Source organism: Rhinolophus sinicus, linkage group LG09 (assembly GCF_036562045.2).
Source record: "Rhinolophus sinicus isolate RSC01 linkage group LG09, ASM3656204v1, whole genome shotgun sequence".
In the NCBI taxonomy this organism is placed as follows: Eukaryota; Metazoa; Chordata; class Mammalia; order Chiroptera; family Rhinolophidae; genus Rhinolophus; species Rhinolophus sinicus.
In genome coordinates this window covers 9,829,898-9,848,513 of record NC_133758.1, presented here as the reverse complement: position 1 = coordinate 9,848,513, position 18,616 = coordinate 9,829,898, and the positions used below count along the sequence as shown (strand labels likewise).

Here is an 18,616-nt window from a genome sequence, read left to right as displayed (position 1 = left end):
ATACATAAACACAACAATGACCATATTCTTTTCAAAAGGATTCTAGGGAAAGACCACTGTAACTGAAGAAGAAATGAGCAATGTTTTGAAGCTTTCAGCCAATCACTTCATCTTTCTAAAAATCTCTCCATTCTATGTCCAATCATTGCCCACAGCTATCAATTTCTTGCTGTTCCCACTACCATCCTCCAGGTCAGGCACACAGGGTCTTGCTCGTTCACTGAGCTCGCCTCTATCTGTCACTCATTTCTCCCCTGGCTCATTAACTGAATAAAGTGGAGGCAGAATGACCTTTCTGAAACAAGGCTCTCCGTGACGGTACACCTCCAGCACCACCCTTCTGATCTGGCTGTCCTCACTCAGGCCAGACTGAACCCCTCAGTTCCTGCAGCTCGTCACGTGCTCTCTGGCTTCTGGCCTTTGTTCTCCAAGTTCTCTCTGCGGGCCATGCTTTGCTCCCCCTTCCCACTCCTCTAGGTTAATGCCGGCTCCTCCTCCAGGCTTCAACCCCTCTCCTGGGAAGACTTCCTCCACTCTAAATGCCCCTACTGTTGGCAATTCTTCTCTCCCACCTCTACCCTTGCTCATGGCACTGCTGTTTAATGATCCCCACCTCCCAGACTGGAAGCCACATCCATCCGGCTCCCACTTCCCATTTCCCCAGGGCCTGGCTACAACATGTGCTCAATTAAAAAAAAATTGTGTGGGATAAATGAATAACTGATCTATTCTGTCTGCTTTAACCATGTGAGCCAGCACACACACACACACACACACACACACACACACACACACAATTATTTTCTAGAAAACAGAGATGCACGTGGGTTCTTAATAGTAAAATGAGGACATCCTTTTTAATACCAAGCCAAACAGGTGGAGAAGTTTGAAGGGGGCGAGTCAAGCGTCTCACTCATATTCAACTTCCCCAAAGTCGCCACATTTTCAAACCACTAATTCACTCATTGGTCATGCCCTTTCACTATTCCCTCCAAAAGGTATTTTCAAATTCCATTTGACATGTACTTCCATCGGTTAATTTTTAATTGAGCCAAATATTAAATGCTCACATTCACCAGACAAAGCCTGTTGAGCTACTGATTTGCAGTGACAGCTTGTGTTATTCCCACACACAGGCCAAGCATGAAATAGAAAACTAATAACCCCTTAAGTGTATTCTCAAAGTATCATTTATGGGAAAGAAAACTACATTCAAAGGAAACTTGTGCAATGGCTGTCATTTTTTTTTTTCCCTGAGCCGCAAGCTGTTACAAAGCAGGGAAGCTCATTTTCTCACGGACACGGAAGGGCTCAAGAACCCCACTGTCACTGGATGTATTCATTAAGAAGGAATCTGGCAGCAGCACAGGGGTACAGATACCTTGGAAAACAGGCCAATTATCTGGGTGTCCTTTATAATTTGAAGTTTCTGAATTCACTCATAGATAAGCCACTTGAAGAGGGTCTGGCAATGGGAACATAAGGCACAGATGGTCACTGAAGAAATGAGAGGGAGGAAGGGAGGATGGGGAGAAAAGAAAATTTGCTTGTGGTTTCATTCAGGGGGACAAATCTGTAAGCTGACACATCCCTCTTTTTAAAAAGTCCCTAGAGAAGCATGGTCAAGCTTCATTACAAGTAAACAAATCACACCATCTTTCTCAGATGACAAGTGATGAGCAATAACGCTTGGAGTTTGCTTCATGCCAGAGAATGAGGAGTCTCAAAATACAAATTCCACCAGTTCTTAAAACCACAGAAAGGCTGTGATGCTCGCTTCAACCGGAACACAGAACTTAGCTCAAAGCTGCCAGGCCAGTGGTTTCCTCCATGACACACACCCTTGGTGGTCCTCTCATTGGTCAGTATCTGGAGAAATGAAATCTTGGATTCTTTCACCTGTGGGAACACTGAGCTATAATGACTTCCTCCTTCAACTGGCTGCTTATTTTCATGGAGAAGAACTAGAGGACCATTTATCTCTATGACTTTCAGGCTATAGTTCTTTTATATTTGAGCTACAACCCTGATTGGAGGGGAAAACCCACATTATTCCCATTGTGAGAACCTTGGACAAGCCCTCATTTCTTTAATAATACAGTGATGAATAATCTCAGATGTCAAGACTATAGTCTGTACAGGGTTTGAGATATGAAACACAAGGACTGAGAGCATCAATGCACATATATGTAGATATATGTACACATGCATTCTTTGTATAAACCAATATAACGTGATAATCAATAAGCAGGCTGCTGTCTAAGATTAGCATTGAGGACAAATAAAAGTTGCATGTTTAACATAAAGCAAAATCTAGACGATTTCTCTTCAGGGATCAATGACATACTTTTTCAATTCAATGACGAAGGATGAAATCAAAACAGTTAATAGGTGTTTTTCTTTTTTCATTTCTATTAAATATTAATGGATCTGTGGGATGGGACTTTTGGAGCACACACACTATAATAATAAGAGGAGCAGGAGAACATTAGCTGGTTAGGATGACTTAGATGCCCCAAATACCTCTAACGTAATCATTTTACGATTCATTGATCAACAAATAATCATTGTGTGCATCACTACCGATTATGCTAAGTGCCAGGATAAATTTAATAGGAGAAATATTTTGTGAAATGAGGAAGTCTCAGTGAAGGAAAACACCTTGATTTTGTAAGACCTCCACAAATGGGGGATACTATTAGAATACTGGAACAACACTAATTTGACTCAAGTTGAATTGTTTTTTTAAAGTAGACAAGCTGGTAGTGGGAAGCCAAGCTTTGAACGGTAAAACTCCAAGTTAATCACCCTAATGCAATCCACAGAAGTCTACAGAGGACTTTTGAGGAAAGGCAGTGTGGGAATAGCAGTAATAAAAGATGGTAGAATCAGCAGTGGCAGTTAGGACCACTTTGGGAAATAAAAGAAGAAAACGGGAAATCGCATGGCTTTGGAGAAAAGGCATATTGTATTCTAGCCCCAACTTGTCTCTTGAGCTCCAGATCCTTCAGGCCAACTGCTACTGGGCATTTCCACTTGGTGATCCTACTGGAAGCTCAAGTTAAAAATGTCCAAAATTAATTTAATCACATCAACCCCACAGAACAGTAACTGTTCTTATCTTTCCTTTCTCTCTTAAGAACAATATCATTTTTTGAACCAGCCAGGTTTCAAACTTGAGTGCTTTGCTTCTTTCCAACCTTCATTCCTCACAATCTGTTGTCAGTATTTTGGTTTGACCATTTCCCACATTTGTCCCATCTTTTCCATTCCCCACTCCAACACCATGGTTCAAACCTCCTACCTGGTCTCCAATTGTCCAGCTTTAGTCATTGTCAATCCTCAGTAAGCTCACATATCTGTCTCAGAACCCTTTCACTATCCTTTTAACAGCTACCAAATTAAATACAAATCTCTCATTGTACTTATAAGTTTGTTATGAAATAGGGCAAAACGACCTCTAAAAGTTTTCAGTGTTAAATAGAGAGAGATGCTGGCTGGAATTCATAATAGAAATAGCTAATAGATAGTCTTGAAATTTTAAACTCAATAGTGCCAACTGGCATCCTTTATGAATTTGCTTTCTTTCAAAGAGATAAAAAATCAATATCCACAGGTGATGATATAGTTTGTAATTAATTTTATTCCTATCCTAATTATAAGAAGGTAATATATGTCACAAATAGTCAATGAATGAATAGGACTAAGTATTTGTCCCAATACTCTCTTAGAAAATTCTAATGCAGCTGAATAGAATATTTGGCTGTAATTCAATAGCAGAGTTAATACATAGATATAACATTCATTGTGTTGTAAAGCACAAGAAACCTTAGTATTGATTAAGAAAGGTTGGAAAAGCCAAGAAAACACAACCAGCAACATTGATCCCTTGTTTGTTGTGCCAAGTATTAAAATTGATGATCTCTCCATACTCTTTCAAAGCTTAAGAAAAGATAGTTAAAAAGAAATAAATTCTAGTCAAGATGGCAGAGTAGGTAACTGCTGTGCTTACCTTCTCTCACGACCACATCAAAATTACAACTAAACTACAAAACAAACATCATGGAGAATCACCTGAAATCTAGCTGAATCGAAGCCCTACAATTATGGACATACAGGAGAATCCAGCTCCAGCAAGACTGGTAGGAGGGGCTGAGCCAAGGAACGGGCTGGTCCCATAACCACATGTAGCAATTAAAACTCGGGAGGGATATTTTGGCTGCAAGGGGTCCCAGCGCCACCCCAGGCTCCCCAGCCCAGGGTTCCAGTCCCAGGGAAGAAGTTCCCATAATATCTGGTTGTGAAAACCAGCAGAGTAGGACGGAGGGCAGCTACACTCCCAGGTGCTCCTCTTAAATGGCCTGTGCACGGACTTACTCAGATGGAATCACTGATTCTGAGCTCCAGCAGCCAGGCAACAGGTAGAGAGGTTGCGGGGTCATATGGTGGGGAACAGAGTTGTCTAGCTTCAGGACGGGAGGCTGGAAGGGCAGCTTTCTCCCAGACGGAGGAGCTGGTGGAAGCCACTGTTTCATTGTTGAGTCCTTCCCCCTTCCCAGCGTGCAGACGCAGGCAGACGCCATGTATGAGTCTCCATCAACCTGGTTAACACCATTCATTCATCCCACCCTGGCGATTCTAGGCCCCGCCCCACCCAACTTTTGGGCACACCCAAGCTGCTTCCAGTGGCTTTTTCATATAAACCACCTGCCTTGGCTCATGCTGCAGATTTTCCTAAAGCCTCTCAAAGGGTCACAAAACCCAAACAAGCAGCATCTGGCTTCAGCATGTCCTGTATCCTGGTTGAACAGCCCTAAGCCCAGCACTAGGGACAGCTGGCCCTGGTTCGCAGCTTGGCCTCTGAAGGCACCTCCAAGCACAGCGTGGGCAGCAGCCATCTGTGGATTGTTTGTGGCTCATGCCAAGTGGTTCCGGGCAGGACACAGACTGTGGCTGAACTTGGCCTACAGCGGGTCCCCTCCCTGGTGGCCCTGGGGCTAGCACACCCAGTGGCTAGCTTTGAACTGAGCTGGAGCCTCACCCAGCTGCCTCGAAGGACAACACCCAAAGGGCAGACTGGGCAGGCACCAGAGCCCTGCTAAAGTGAATCCTGCTCTATAAGGTCAGTCCTTGCACAACAGCTCCTCCATTATAGTCATAGCCAGTCCTCACAGCCAATGAGCCTGAGGGTCAATCCCTCCCACTGATGTGCAAACAGCAGCCAAGGCTCAACTATGACAGCAGGGCGCACACAACCACATAAGAGACACACCTGGAGCACCCGGCTCTGGTGACCAGGGAGACTGCACCACTGGTCCCCAAAAGACACCTACTACATAGGCCACTCTACGAAGATCAAGAGACATAGCAGCCCTACCTAATATGTAGAAACAACACAGGGAGGCAGCCAAAATGGGGAGACAAAGAAACATGTCCCAAATGAAAGAGAACAAAATTCCAGAAAAAGGACTAAACAAGATGGAGACAAGCAATCTACCAGAGGCAGACTTTAAAACACTGGTTATAAGGATGCTCAGTAACCTCAGGGAGAACTTCAATAAACAGGTAGGAAACATAAAAATGGAGCTAGAAAACATAAACAAGACCCAGCCAGAAATAAAGAATACAATAACTGAAATGAAGAATATGTTACAGGGAGAAAAAAGGGAATACATTCCAGGGAATCAACAGTAGATTAGATTAGATGATGCAGAGGATCGAATCAGTGATTTAGAACATAAGGTTGCAGAAAAACACCCAAACAGAACAGCAAAAGGAAAAAAGAATCCAAAAAAATGAGGATAGTTTAAGGCACCTCTGGGGCAAATCAAGCATAACAACATTCATATCATAGGAGTACCAGAAGGAGAAGAGAGAGCTCAGCAAGGAATTGAAAACCTATTTGAAGAAATAATCATGGAAAGCCTCCTTAACCTGGCGAAGGAAATAGACATAGAATCCCAGGAAGCGCGGAGAGTCCCCAGAAAGATGAACCCAAACAGGCTCACTCCAAGACACATCATAATTAAAATGCCAAAGATTAAAGACAAAGAGAGAATCTTAAAAGCAGTTAGTTACCTACAAGGGAGCTCCCATAAGACTGCCAACTGATTTCTCAACAGAAACTTTGCAGGCCAGGAGGAATTGGCACGAAATATTCCAAGTGATGAAAAGCATGGATCTACAACTAAGATTACTCTACCCAGCAAAGCTATCATTTAGAATCGAAAGACAGATAAAGAGCTTCCCAGACAAGAAAAAGCTAAAGGAGTTCATCACCACCAAACCAATATTACAAGGAATCTTAAGAGGGACTTCAAGATGGAAAAAACAAAACAAAAACAAAACAAAACAAAACAAACAGACAAAATATATATATATATATTTATACACATATATGAATAAAATGGCAATAACTACATATCTATCAGCAATTACTTTAAATGTATATGGATTAAATGCTCCAATCAAAAGATATAGGTTGGATGAATGGTTAAGAAAATAAGACCCACAAATATGCTGCCTACAAGAGACTCACTTCAGATCAAAAGACACACACAGACTGAAAGTAAAGGGATGAAAAAAGTTATTTCATGAAAATGGAAACAAAGAAAAAGCTGGGGTAGCAATACTCATACCAGACAAAATAGACTTTAAAACAAAGGCTGTAACAAGAGACAAAGAAGGACCTAGTTAGTAATTCCACTTCTGGGTGTTTATCCGAAGAAACCCAAAATGCTACTTCGAAGAAGCATGTTTATCCATATGTTCATTGCAGCATTATTTACAATTTCCAAGATACGAAGGCAACTTGGGTGTCCCTGAATGGATAAGTAGATAAAGAAGAGGTGGTACATATATACAATGGAATATTACTCAGCCATAAAAAACAATGAAATTTTGCCATCTGCAACAATATGGATGGACCTAGAGGGTACTGTGCTGAATGTCAGACAGAGAAAGACAAATGTCATATGATTTCACTTATAAGTGGAATCTACAGAACAAAATAAACAAACAAATGAAACAGAAATAAATTTATGGGTACAGAAAACATTTTGATGGTTGCCAGATGGGAAGGGGATTAAGGGAGGCTGAAAAAGGAGAAGGGTTTAAGAAGTACAAATTGGTTGTTATAAAGTAGTTATGGGGATGTAGGATAGAGCATAAGGGATATAGTCAATAATATTGTAATAACTATGTATGGTGTCAGTTGGGTAATCGATTTGTTGGGGTCATAGATGGAGGGGGTTGGGGGCAGGGTGAAAAAGGTGAAAGGATTAAGAAATACAAATCATTACTTACGTCATGGGGATGTAAAGTACAGCATAGGAAACATAGTCAGTAATATGTTGTGATAGTGTGGCATGGTGTCAGATGTTGCTGGACTTAGGATAATATAATCACTTCTTTAGGTATATAAATGTTGAAAAACTATGGTGTACACCTGAAGATAATATAATATTGTATGCTAGCTATATTTTCATAAAAATATTTTTTAAAAAGACAGCTAAAAATAGGGAAATATAGTAGGTGGAACTGTCACAGGAAATAGGTATTGGTTTCCATGGTAAAATCTCCCTTGAAAAATTAAAGCTTCACTTGACGCAGTGGGTCCTGGGTTTCTTTCGGGGGACATAGTGAAGAGGACAGTGAAGTTGGTCATAAGCTTCTGACTCATTCCAGCGAAGCCCCAGTGAGCTGGTGAGCTGATTATTAACTAAACACGAATATGGCCCTGTTCCTGACATTCTGAAGGCAAAACCAGGAGCAGCATAAAAATACAAATTTTCCAAATTAAGGGCTTCCCAGGGAAGGGCATGCTCTGTGTGCAATGTGTAAGAGAGGTGGATTCAACAGTGAACCTTCTCGTAGATTCTAGAGTGAACTTTCTTGTAGATTTTACAGTGAACCTTCTCATAGATCCTTCAGTGAACCTTCTCGTAGAATCCGGTGAGTCGCCCAAGAAAACTACTCAAGTAGCTCTTAGCTTATTGCTACAAATGGCCACTCCAGCATGTCAGGGAGATTCTCTTTCTCACACGTTGAAGAGGGCGTTTGGGGAAGTGTCTTTAGTATAAGCTATTTTAATTGAGTTTAGTTGGTGAAAACTTATCTAAGTATAATCCCCACTCTAATCTCACACAGCAGAGATCAGAGCGAGGAAAAATTCTGCCAGCAGATTCTATCTTTTCCCTGCACAAGTTGGAATTTATGACCCCCGGAGGGAAACATCATCTCTGTTGACAGAATTTTTCCTTGCTCTGTTGCCTCTAGCAAGATGGGAGTGGAGGTTATATTCTAGTTTGGTCAGACCCTTTTCTGCTCACTCTTACTAGCGTCCAGGCACGATGCTCTTTCTTCAGGTGAGTTCTACCCTTTACCTGTTGGAAGATAACAAGGAGCTACACCTAGGAGGTCTCTCCATGGTAGGATCATGGCCAGGTAAGGGACAGTCACAGGGGGATGGGTTGGGGTCCCAATGAGAAAGCCCAAGTGGCTTTGGGGAGATAAGAATAATCACTCAATCACCATTCTCACTGAAGGACGGCGAGCTTTATCTTTTGTCTGACAAATAGAAAGCAGAGAAATAATGTTGGCACTATAGAATTGAGCATGTATCAGAACAAGAGGCAACACACAACAACACTATAAAAAATGCAAGCAGCTTTGTTGTAGTTTCACAAGTTTTACAATCTCTATTTAAAGACAGGACCACGAGGGCAAAAGGTTAGATGGTGAACACCTGCTTTTTAGGAACACAAATGTAACAGTGGATCAGGACTTTCTGTAGTGTTTTGGAAGAGAAGCCTCTCAATAAGCAGAACAGTATTATAACACAGAACCAAAACAAAACAAAAGATTTCTCTCTCTCTCTCTCTCTCTCTCTCTCTCTCTCTCTCCCCCCCCCCACCCCAAAGGAAGAACCCCTGTTCTGATTCAAAATTGCCTTCTATTTTTCAGCACACGAGAACGACTTAAGAAAGACAGGTCTTCCAATGAAGCTATTCTAACCATGCCAGTCAGAGCCTCAATTTGTCTGTCAGTTAGAAAGAACTAATGAAACACTTTAAGAACTGCGGATTCGTTTTTAATAAGTCTTCTTAATGTGTATAAAGAGTGATTAATGGGGTAAATATTTAACAAGGGAACTCCCCCTACCTTTCAGTTCTCTTAAGCATACGTCTGTGTTATACTGGCTTTTAAAAATTATCTACCTTTCTCCTTCTATTTAAATCAGGCTTAATGCACACATGAACAGCCATATGGTTAGAAATAACTTTTTTAGACAAAGATCGACATGTATGCAAAATAACCTGTACTTAGTTTTTTTCCTTTTGCCCTCTGAGAGTGTAGGACCCTGGCCATCAGGCTGCCTGGGAACGACGAGTTTACTAATCGACACCTACTGCACTAGCCTGTGAGGTCATCCAGGAGAGGGGTGACGTTTTCCTTCCTGTGCCCCCAACCTAATCCAGGGCTGCCACATAGAAGACCTGCACTCATGTCTGTCGAGTCCTTGGCTGATTTTCATCGTTAACCCCATTTACACGTCAAACACTAATTTTGTTAGAGTCAAACCAAGAGGAATGAAAGAGAAGCTTCGCAGTGAAGTAAATTTACTGAGTGGTCTCTGTATGCAGCCCAGGGAAAGGGTGACCAGCTTTCGAGGTTACTGCTGTACCTGAATAAGGTGATATTAGATTACCTTAAAAAGGTTTAACAGAACCTTTGAACCTCAAATACAATATATCTCTGGGGGGAAAGAAACCTTTCCACCTGTACACTACAAAGACCGTGTTGTATTTCTAGCACGAAGGCACTTCTGCTGAAATCCTGCTTTGCTAAACTATTGCTAAGACACGGTGAGTGACCTCAGAAAGGGGTGTGCGGGTGTGCTGAGTGGGAGGCACCACTGCTGATACACACAGCACCCACACTCCTGCTTTACGAGTGGGTTTATCATTCCTTCAAAAAGCTGACAAGGACTGGCAGGAGAGATAAGGAAAAACTGTAAGAGTTTGGCTTTTAAAAAAAAAAAAAAATCTGTGGTTTTCTGTTCCCTGGTGTGCTGTGTGGCCTAATGACATTTAAGCAATCTGAAATGTACCAGTTCAATCAAGGATTGCTAAAAAGATCAATCAGTTCTCACTAGAAAGCACAGCTAAAAGTAACAGGATGCGCGAAAGACAGCCATGTTTTCAACCGACATTAAGTCGCAACAAAGGCCCTAAAACAGAAAAGACAACGGAGTGAACTACAAAATTTACAAAGGTCCAGAAATGTAATCATGCAATAGCACATGACTGCAAACTCTAAGAGCAATAATGCATTTTTTTCTACAAAATGAATTATTGAAAGGGGTCATGTGATTCTTAGCAGGCAGAAAGATGCACTTTCCCAAGGGAAGTTCATCATTAAATATATTATTTAAGACTGGATCATCGTCAGGCTATTTTTAATCTTATTTTGCTGCCAAAATTGGCCATAAGCCAATGATACTCAACCACTAGAAAAATTATGCTTTTTTCATGTATTTTGTACACTGGCATAAGAATGGTACTGCTTTCCAGCTAATCAAATGTTTTGGTGGATGTGGATTACATAGACAAAAGAGAAACTTGTTGACCAACTAATAAAGGGAAGCTAACTTGTACTGGATGTAGAGAAGTAAGTTTTTGTCTTCCTAAACCACAAAGACCAAAAGACAAAAAAAAAAAAAAAAAAAAAGGCACACCACCATCAACAGAGTGAAGCCCGTCTCTTCCTTAAGCCATCTCATTCTTTTAGAAGTCCACATCTCACTCTCTTCTAAGACATGAAACTAAATGTTACATTTCTCAGTTTAGAGGGTGCTATCAATTTTCACTCACCACCAACTTCCCCATATCTTAACCCTTTGCTTGCAAGAGCCCCTTTGTCTTGAAGCAGTCTCAGGGCCACTAAACCCATCTACAGAATTTAAACTGTGTAACAGGGGATATAATCATAACTAACACAGCTATTAAAAGAGCTAAATCTTCCTGCCTTTAATTGGAGTAGAAAAGCTATCTTATTTTAATGGGTGATGCCAACACAACTGTGTGGAAAAGCATTCTCGAGAAGACTGAGCTTATCATAATTTATCTCTTATCTCTCTTTCATTCCAACCTATTTCTTCCAAGGATCAGATGACCTAATGGACGTATGGGAAACATTCAGTATTCTAGATAATACAATGGACCTGTGAAGCCACTGCAAAGGGACGCTGTAGGATCCATCTCAGATTGTCATTCCTCCTAAAAGATGTCTCCACGAATGGCAGATGATGGTTGCCAGGGTCTCTAACTTGAATGGGCACACATACACCTGTAGATCATGTAAACCACAGATTCTGACTCAGTAGCTCTGGGTCGGGACCTGAGATTCTGCATCTCTAAGAAGCTTCCAGATGACACCCAGGCTGCTGGTCTGTGAACCACACTTTGACCAGCAGCGTCTTAGACATTCCCCCAAACTGCAGCCATCTCGCTGCTCCCTCTGTCCTGCCTCTCTCTGGGTGCCACATGATGCTTTATTCAGACTTACGAATAAAGCCACGCTCCACTTGACACCCAGTTTCTTCTTTAGTCTTTATTTAATTTGTAGGCTTCTGGGACCGTCTCTCAGAAGCCTATCATTCCAAGGCCCTGCTTTCTCCAAGTTATGGAACATGGAATGCAAAGAGTTTCCTTCACCTGAAAAGGTTCTGATTTTGCACCAACAGCAACAAAGGGGAAAAAAAGGGACTTCAGATTGAAAGCCCCATGAATATATATTCAGCAGATGAGCTGGTCAACTGAGTCCTGCGACCAGAGCAAGTAACAGTCGAATGGCCAAAGAATGTGCTAGCTCTCTTCTGAAGCTTTATTATCATTATTAAGATTACTTTACACTGTAAGATGCAGCGTATTATTAGAGATGCAACCCTGACTGTCGCAAATCTGGAGGAAAATCTGTCTGTAAGCCAGATGCCTGAAACACAAATTTAGATTAATAATGCACATTTGAAAGGATTGGTAAATCATTTATAACTCTCAAATACTACCACTTTTATTCCAAAATGTCCACTTATGATTGCATTTCCTGATATTTTTTTTGTGCCAAAATTCCTTTGTTTTCTTGTATAGTCATCCATCTATACGTTGTTCTGAAAACTATACATTTTACTATCAGCCATTTGTGCTTCTCTCTGATTTATTTTTACTATAAGAGGTTTTGTCAAAACAATTTTTTATCATGTTATACAGTATGTCATTGTGGTTTGGCATCATAAAATGTAGCCTCTACATTTATTAACCTCAGATACCTGTTGACCACAAAGATAGGCTCTACTATGGAAATTCTATTTTGAAAGGGGGAAAAAGTGAGTGAGCCTTCACTTAAAAAGAAAACTCAATTGCATGAGATTACTGTAACTCAACAACAAAGATCAAGGTTATATCTTCATTTTAATCATAAATATGTCTCTGTTTCCCATCTTTTTATTCAATTACTTGATAGATGACAGTTGCCACTTTGGATTTCTTTCAGCTAGAAAGGTTTTCAATATTTTATTTTTCATAAAAATATGAAATAGTAAACTGTTAAATCAGTTTTACTATTTACAGTCTTAAAATGATCCTTTTGCAGTCTGTAAGTCCCTACCTCTTTGGCTATGGTGGTTAAAAATAAAACCACCTACTTAACCATTTAACAAAGATATTCTGTCCACTCCAGAATTACTAAAGATCTGATAATATGGGATCCCAAAAAACAAACAATTTGCAAAGAACACTTAAACTTTAGAGATTTAAATGGGGGGATATTTTAGTCAATTTTACTTTTAAACACTGAAGAGTGGCATCAATATTTTGTTAACTCTGGTCAAGTAGGATCAGATGTGCATGTCAGTCATCTACTTCTCTTGGTCTTTTCTCTTTTTGGCCCCTTAATACCAACACACTTTGTAAACTGTAGTAAAATACGTATAACGTGCTTCTTCAAATCGAATCCATTGGTAATCATTTCTATGCTTTTTTTCCTGTTAGGTCCTATAAAATAATAACATTGGGAATTCTCCCTACAAACTACAAAAGGAAGCACTGAACTGTATCCTTTTTCAAAGGTAACTCTTCAGATTAAAAAAAAAGGTCTGAAAAAAAATTCAGACAAGCATTATTCCTCTTTTACTTTTTGATAAACCAGTAATTTTAACTATAAGGCATAGATCTTGATTACAATTTCTCAGTCTTAGGAGCTGCATTCCTCCCCGAAAGAATCACAGAGAAACAAGAACTTGACAAGAGACATGATGGAAGCTCTACTGAGCACAGTACCAGAAAAAAAAAAAAAATCTCACAGGTGTTCTTCAAAACTACAGGCATCAATCACTTCAACTAAAGTCAGAGTATGAGAGAATTCACAGCTAAGAATCAATTCTTCTATGCTCCATGCAGATACTACAGACGCAAGTTTGTTCAGCAGAGGAAACCACCAAATGATGTGGATTTTGGTGGTGAAAAGTCAAAGATACTAAAATTCCAGTAAACTGTAAAATCGTACACCAGTTACAGAAATGGAACACAAAGTACACAGCCGATGCAAATTCTGTTCGTGATGAGACAAAGTTAAGTGCAAGACACTCGGTGATGCCCACTGGGAATGTGGCACACACTCCGATTGGAGTCCCCAGACTTCCGCAAAGTCAACTTACCTCTTTACAAACACAGCTATGCTTTCCAGGGAAAGGGGCTACATTGGTTTTCTTCTTTGGGTAGATTTTACCAGGTGGGTGTCAGAAAAGGCACGCCCGAGGTTTTCTGGTGCAGTGTGTTCTAGTAATTGGATGGTTCCCAAATTTTAGTACAAAGAAGAAACCCCCAGGGGAGTTTGTGTAGGATGCTGATTGCCAGGACCCAACCTGGGGTCTGGTTCATGAGTAGTCCCTGAAATCTCCGCATTCAACAACCGACTCAAGCCAGGTAACTGTGATGCTGGGGATCCTTGGACCCCCAGTTTGAGAAACCCTGAAGGGATAACCATTTATCCCAAGATTTCACTGTACAGCAAATGCTGGATCTTGGAACCTCAGCAGCTGACAAGCAAGGACAACACTTTGGGCAGGAGGGAATGATCACAGTATGGAAGGCAGGGAAAGCTATTTGCAGGAGGAGAGGTGGGAAGCACCACACCTGATTTACTTCACTGGCCCATCAGCCTGCCCTTGGCCCAGGAACACACGCACACTACAACCGCCGCATCCCTGACCCGACACGCGAAGCCCAGACTCACATCCAACCAGACATGCACCTACCCAGCCTCCGTTATCCTGGATCCAGGTGTGCAGGTGCCGGTTCAGGTACTCAGTCATCCACAGGGCGATGTTGTCCACCAGGGGCGACATCTCCCGGTTGACGCTCTCCACACACATGACCCCACCGAACTCAAAGAAGGCCACAATCCTCCCCCAGTTCACCCCGTCCCTGAAAAGCTCCTCCACCACCGTAGCAAAGCGTCCCCTCGCGGTGAAGGGCGTCAGATGCAGCTGGCTGGACATCTCGGCGAAGTCGCGGCGGTAGCGACGGGAGAAGTCATCGCCGGCCTGGCGCAGGGTCAGGTGGACCACAGGTGGCACGGGGCTGAGCGCAGGCCCTGCGGCGGCAGCGGGGGCAGCCGGCGGCGGCGGCGGCGAGGTCCTGGCGGGCGCCGGGGTGCGCTCGGGCTGGGAGGAGAAGATGCCCGGCGCGGGGGTTGCCCCCGAGGACGCGGCGCCCGCGTCTCCGGCATCCCACTCGTAGCCCCTCTGCGACAGCTTATAGTGGATGTACTTCATCACTATCTCCCGGTTATCATACCCTGTTCGCCCAGCGTGCGCCATCCTTCCCTCGAGGAAAAGCAGCCGGGTACCAACAGCACCTCTCGCCGCCTCTCCCGCCCCACGGCCCCGAAGGAAAGAAGAATAGTTATAATCCAGCTATTTTATTGGATGTGCTTTGCATTCTTGGATGAGGGGGTGTCGTCAGTCACGCGGAACAGTTGATTCTGGTGTTTCCCTCTTGGCATGAGACGCAGGAAATTTTTATTTAAATTCCTTTCGGATCTTTATTTCATGAGGCACATTATTATTAATTATTGTCAATATCAATCTACTTCCTTCGTGATCCTGAAAGGTTAAAAAAAACACAAAACTGATAAATCCAAATCAGGTGCATTTTCCTTTATACACTGGGTGAAAGCAGAGCATACACACTACAAGTTACACGGCTAAAAAGAATGTATTAAACTGGCCGGAAATTAAACTTACTCGAATGCACTTAAAGACAAAATCGCAAATGTTTCTATTGAAAGTTACATTAAACCAATTTCCTGTGCAAAGAACTTACTTGTATTTTTTAAGGACAACATGATCTTCTGTCAAGTATCCTTTTTTGTGAAAACAAAACAAATGCATAAGGCAAAGAGTCCATCGATCTTCAGAACTCTCCGGTTATAGCTGCTTTAAAACTTCCAAATGAATCAGGAGTTGGAGGGGGGTGCGGAGGAGGGTGGTAAAAATTAGGAGTATTTCCAGATTGATTCCCAGACTTCTTCACAGAAATGTCAATCCGCAGGAATCCCAACCGGAGATCTCGAGCACGAGAGAAAAAAAAAAGAAAAAAAAAAAGGCAGCGGCGGCGGCAGCAGATGAATTACAATTTTCAGTCCAGTATTTGCAGTCTTGTGATTTCCCCCCTCTCGGCAATTTACACGCGCGCACACACGCGCGGGCACAGACATGGACCCCTATCCGCGGGACCGCTCCACGCCTCCCCGGGAGAGACACAGGGACTGGGGGCCCGCTGGACGCGCCGGGCACGGGGGCAGGAATCCTCTTCTGATTAAACTCCGAACGGCAAATGCATTTTTCCGAAAAGCTGCTTGATAAATGAAGGCAGGACGCGCCTGGCCCGCCGGTGCCGAGCGCGAGGAGCCCGCGCTGTGTGTGGTGCGGCGAGGGGTGGGGAGAAGGAGGTGGTGGGGGAGGGTTTTATTTTTTCCCTCTTTTCCTAAAAAGGATGACTGCTACGAAGTTCTCCCCCCTGGACCCCTCTTCCGCTGCACCCCACCGGCGCACCCCGCCTCCGGGCTGCGCACCCTTTCTCCTCCTCCTGCTCCTGCGCCGCGGAGCTGGCGGCCGCCGTCCCCGGCGCTCCCGCCGCGCACCCGCTCCCGGCGATGACGGCCGTGCCGGTGGGGAGGGCCCGGCGCCCGGCACCTTCGCTGGCAGCGGCGATGGTTCGCGGGGAAACCGAGAGCGGCGGGCGGGCGGGCGGGCAGGAGGGCGGCGGGCGGGGGAGGGGGCGGGGAGGAAGGGGGCGGGCGGGGGGGCCTGGCCTCTTACTTCATTCTCCGTTCGAACCGACTGGTTTCCTGTACGTACGTCACACTGTTCATTCAAAAAAAAGAAGAAAGAAAGAACCCTCCTCTGAGCGGCCCCACCGCCCCCTCCGCTCCGCTCTCCTTCCCGGGTTAAAGGAGCCGCGGCCGGGCCGGGAGCGGCGCGCCGGGAAGGGAACACATGGCGCGCAGGGCCGCGGCCGGGGAGGGCGCGCCTAGGACGGCCCCCGCCCTCCCGGCCCGCTCCGCCCGCCCGGCCGGTGGGTGGCGCGGGTGGCGCAGGCCTCCCGCGCGGCCGCGGCGCGGTGGGTGTGCGCGGGGCCTCCTCGGGCCTGCGGCGGGCTCGGCGCGCGCTCGGGGGCCGGCGAGGGGCCGGGGGTGCCCGGGAAATGGGACGCGCCCGGGTTGGCGGCGGGTGGGTGCGCAGGAAGGGCGCCGGAAAAAAAACAAAAAAAAAACTGCGATCCTTTCTAGCCGTGTGTGTACATCGTGTTACCAGCGACCCTTTCTAGCCGTGTGTGTGTGTGTGTGTGTGTGTGTGTGTGTGTGTGTGTGTACATCGTGTTACCAGCGCTTGACCGCCGCCTGAGACAACCGCGGCCGAGCCGATGCTGACCCCGAGCACAGGGACCTCAGCGCTGCCCTTCCGTAAAGAGAGGCGACGCTGCACATTCATTAGCCAGGGAAGCCCCAAGCGTCTTGTTTACTTTAAAGTTGCTTCCTAGGTGTCCACGCGGAACACATTCTGGGACACCATCCGTGACCAAGGCCAGACAGAGCTCTCAGCGGGCCGGTGGAGGGGCGAGTGGGGGGATATCAAGGGTTTTGAAATGGTTCTGTCAATGTTTTTTCTCTGCTCCTGATACTGGGTTAGGGCTGTCCGCTGCGGAGGTCCATGGGGCGACTTTTAGGCCCACAGCCCCAACACCAGGGTGGGTGGGTCTCTAAAGGCCTCCACAGTCGCCTAGCAGCCAATCCTAGATGGCCACACCTTCTCAGTTGTGCACACACACACACACACACTTCACACACATGTACACACAAGAACACATTTTTTAATTCATCAGCATTAGTAGCCCCGAGGAGAAAAGCACAAGAGCACAATCAAATTGCACGTTGTTTAACTATTTTTATCCCTCAGAGTCTTTGACACATAAAGCCCCGAGAAAAAAATGTTTACTACAAGCACAGCAACTTGCTTAATAGGGCTCAAGTACAAATATATAGGGACACTGGATAATTGTGGTCTTAGAAATATGACAAATGAGCACTACACTGTATACAGATACACTGTCTGACACTATTTTGTCTCATTCCTAGTCTAAAATCAAAGCATTTATTCCTAAGCAAAATAAGCACAGCAAATTATTCCCCTTTCTTCATCTTTCATACCCAATCAGCCCCCATGCCAACCTCTTGCATGTAGGAATGGGTGTGTGGTCTAAACTTCACATTTAGGCAAGAGGGCGTAAAGGAAGACGCTCCATTCTGTTTTCTGTTGCCTGTGACTGAGTCCCCTGTACCGATGGCAGTGGCAGAGAGGTGTTCTGGCCTGCAGATAGACACTGGGTATAGATTGGCCTGAGATACATATTCCCACAGAAATAGTAGAAACCCGCCTAATGCCACAGCATTCAGGTTTAAGGATCTTCTCAGAACCTTGTCTTAAACCCCCAAAATGATTTAAGAGGAATTGAAAGCCTTAGTGCTTCTGAGACCCAGCATTTGAGTGAGGAAATGAAAGGACAGAGCTGGAAAAGAGATTGTACTTCTGCAAAGGGGACAGCCGGAACGAAACATACTGCCATTCCCAGGGAAAGAAAAGCTTCCTTGTTTCTCCCTCTCCTTTGCTCCATAGAGCCGCATTTTACAAATGTCCCCAGACTGATTCCTTATGTGGCATCTTGAGCATAACCATTCTCAGGATAGGTCTGCATTACAGTCCTTAGCTAGGGTTTATATTCCCTGGGAAGGTCCTGAATAGTCTTTCAATGGAAGGAATGAAACCCTCCATTCAGATTCCATGTTTATTAGATTCCACTTTAAAGAGTGAGGTCAAGTGTTTTCCTCAGAAGTGTGTGAATTAACTCTTTGTGTCTGGGCATTGGTGAGGTGGTGGCGGAGCACAGGGCTAAGTCAGGAGTCCTGGGTTTGAATCCTAGATCTGTGACGGAGACCTTCCAACAACTGCAAATGTTGCTCTGTGGGCTTTTCATTTCCCAAAATGTCTTCCACTTTT

At 44.2% G+C, this 18,616-nt stretch overlaps 1 protein-coding gene across 1 annotated transcript in view; it reads right to left on the bottom strand.

Annotated features, from left to right (window-relative positions):
* The window catches only part of BCL2 (BCL2 apoptosis regulator), a 170,473-nt gene extending 154,151 nt beyond the window's left edge, over positions 1-16,322 (bottom strand). The window contains exons 1-2 of the mRNA XM_019729326.2: positions 15,384-16,322; positions 14,315-15,163 (exon numbers count right to left, since the gene is read on the bottom strand). Of these exons, the coding sequence (XP_019584885.1) occupies positions 14,315-14,878 (564 nt within the window). The 5' untranslated portion in view covers positions 14,879-15,163; positions 15,384-16,322. The remainder of the gene's footprint in view (positions 1-14,314; positions 15,164-15,383) is intronic.
* Between the last annotated feature and the right edge of the window lie 2,294 nt (positions 16,323-18,616).